This window comes from Austrofundulus limnaeus, unplaced genomic scaffold (genome assembly GCF_001266775.1).
Source record: "Austrofundulus limnaeus strain Quisiro unplaced genomic scaffold, Austrofundulus_limnaeus-1.0 Scaffold124, whole genome shotgun sequence".
NCBI lineage: Eukaryota > Metazoa > Chordata > Actinopteri > Cyprinodontiformes > Rivulidae > Austrofundulus > Austrofundulus limnaeus.
The window spans coordinates 827,529-830,252 of record NW_013952526.1 but is presented as its reverse complement, the minus strand read 5'-3'; the positions used below and the strand labels follow the sequence as shown (position 1 = coordinate 830,252).

Below are 2,724 nucleotides of genomic sequence, written 5' to 3'. Positions count from 1 at the left end.
CATCTGTTCTGCACCACTCACCCCATCCAGCAAGAGACAGCTTGAGCATGTAGCATTTGTAGTAGGTGTTGAACACCTTTATCAGCAGGAGATAGAGGTGAAGCGCCTCTATAGCCATCCAGGTGAAGCAGCAGAGCAGAGAGTAATGCATGAGTGCCGCAACAAATTCACACACCCAGTCTGGCTTTATTCTGGTCCCCCACTCAGTTAGCAGGAAGGTTGTATTGAGCAGAAACAAGGCCCCGCTCAGAGACACATGAATAGAGAGGGAGTAGTCCATTTTATGATTTCTAAAAGAGAGAGACAAAAACATTCATTACAATGTGGTATGATGAGACTACACGCAATCTGAGACATTAGTTAGATTTCAACAACTGGACGTTCATTCAGTCATAATGAATTATTTAACCCTAAACATGTGCATTTAAACTGGCTTAAATCAGCATATAATATTTCAGCCTGATGAAATATAATCTAGATTATCATGAGAAACATACTAAGCAGCTGCCCCTACACCAGCAGGGGACGCCAAAGAGTGCAGTAATTCTCACACAAGACAGAATGTAGACATTTACATTAGTTGTCATTATGCAAAGAAAAAAATATATACATAACTTACAGTTTAATTGTTATGCTAACAAAGTATTATTTTGTGCTTGTGTGAGCTGGAATCACATTTGATGTATCAATTTGATAACAAATATTTGATTCCTTCTAATTCCTAGAAATGATAAGGATGGATCTTTATGTTGTTGATAAATACCATTGGCACAGTTTAAAATGTCTTACTTTTCTGTTTTTACAATATGCGCCTTGTAATTGTAATAGCATATACCTATTTGCTACAACAACTGTATGCATTACTGATCTTTCTTTTGTGTGAGCTTACCGACTAAACAGATATATCACGAGTGACAAAGCAGTGAAGAAAGCTGACAGACCACAGCCTATGTAGCTGATGTAGGACAGTATTTCCCAATGGGTTTTTGAAATTGATTCTCTGACCTGGAATAAAATATATACAGTGGCAAACTGTTCACATTTATAAATCCAACAAAATTTTCAGAAAAAAATTCCATTTTTTAAATATTTTCTTAATGTTATCAGTGGATTTGAATAAAGATCATTCAAAGGTTATGACTTTATTTATTTAAAACAGGGACAATATACAGTATACATTAACCATGAAGGAAAATATGTATCAGGTAATAGCTCAAGGTGCTAATTTCTGCCTGTCATGTTCTTTTTTTATTGAGTCAATATTTTCTGCTGGTGATTTTGCATATATTAGTTATCAGTTGTTGATTTAAGTAAATGCATCATAAACAGGAAGTTAGTCAAAGCAAGTGTGTTGGATTACCATCAGGACAGAAAAAGGTGTGGCATGGTCACAGATGCACGTAATGTTGTTTTGGTCAATTTGTGTTTCACATCCATCGGGTTTCCATCCCCAGTCTGAATCTATAACAACATTCAACAGTTTACTTAACTTCTCATAGGCAGTACAGTCTCTGCAGGCTGGTGGAAGTGCAACATTTTAGACAAAATGAAAGTCATAAAACACGAGTGAAGTCAAATTCTCATTTCAAAAATGCATGCTTTTATATTTAGAGCAACAATAACATCCAACAACAGACATTCATCACTTATTAGACCAAAACTAGTTTCACTAAAGATGAACATGTTGTCTACATGCTATATGTTCAAAAAAGAGGTGACATTGGGAAACCATTCAGTTGAAAGGCTTCTTCACACTGGACAATGACTCAGTTACAACTTCCAAAATACACAAATCAGCCATAATGTAGAGTAGACGGTCTTTACAGGGTCTTGTAGTGCGTATTAAGAACAGAATAGAGATCATAGATTCCAGCTGCGCAACATTTCCAAACTTCGGTCTATGATGTCTGCCTCAGATCTGGAAATGGTCATACATGCTTTCGTTTCTAGCCGCCTGGATTATTGTACAGTTGCAGCCTGTTTATATGTTTGAATCAAAAGCAACTACATCGTCTCCAACTTCTGCAGCTAGACTTTTAACTCGTACATCTAAATCTAGTCATATCACTCCAATCCTATCAGAACTTCATTGGCTACCTGTTTGTTTTAGGAATCGGTTTAAAATCCTGGTTCTTACATTTAGAGCCAGGCACCTGCCTATGTTAGGGACATGCTCTCCACATARGATCCAGTCCGCTGCTTGCGCTCTCAGGATCAAAATCTATTAGCCGTTCCTTGAACACGCTATAGGACCCGTGGCGACCGAGCTTTTTCGTTTGCAGCCCCTATCCTCTGCCCTTCCCTTTGAGTTATACTGGATCAATGATGTCGAATTACTCAAAAAGGGCTTAAAAACCTTCTATTTCAAACAAGCTTTTAGTTAGACGTTTTGGCTAAAGTTGTTGAACCCAGTGCCTGTTGTGGTAGCTGAAGTTTTCTCTTGCCCTGGTCCAAGTTTGATTTACATTTTTCTGTAAATTTTATTTTTACTGTTGTCTTTTTTCCCATTTGGCTCATTGTTGTTGCTGATACGCTTTTTTTGGGTTGGAAATACTGGACGGCTCCATGATATTTTTATTATATTGTTGTATTATGTATTTTTGTATTGTACAGCACTTTGTGAAGTTATTTCTAAGAAAAGTGCTTTATAAATAAAACTTACTTACTTACTTACTTACGTACTTACTTACTTACTTTACTTACTTTACTTACTTTACTTACTTT

General features: G+C 36.6%; 1 protein-coding gene and 1 long non-coding RNA gene across 2 annotated transcripts in view; both read right to left on the bottom strand.

The window, feature by feature from the left end:
* Positions 1 to 1,186, bottom strand: part of LOC106522234 (G-protein coupled receptor 64) — a 3,747-nt gene extending 2,561 nt beyond the window's left edge. The window contains exons 1-3 of the mRNA XM_014015174.1: positions 1,178 to 1,186; positions 890 to 1,005; positions 22 to 290 (exon numbers count right to left, since the gene is read on the bottom strand). Coding sequence (XP_013870628.1) covers positions 22 to 290; positions 890 to 1,005; positions 1,178 to 1,186 — 394 coding nt within the window. The remainder of the gene's footprint in view (positions 1 to 21; positions 291 to 889; positions 1,006 to 1,177) is intronic.
* Positions 1,187 to 1,398: 212 nt separating this feature from the next.
* The window catches only part of LOC106522235 (uncharacterized), a 3,686-nt gene continuing 2,360 nt past the window's right edge, over positions 1,399 to 2,724 (bottom strand). Inside the window, exon 3 of the long non-coding RNA XR_001310757.1 lies at positions 1,399 to 1,461. This is a non-coding gene — a long non-coding RNA (uncharacterized LOC106522235). The remainder of the gene's footprint in view (positions 1,462 to 2,724) is intronic.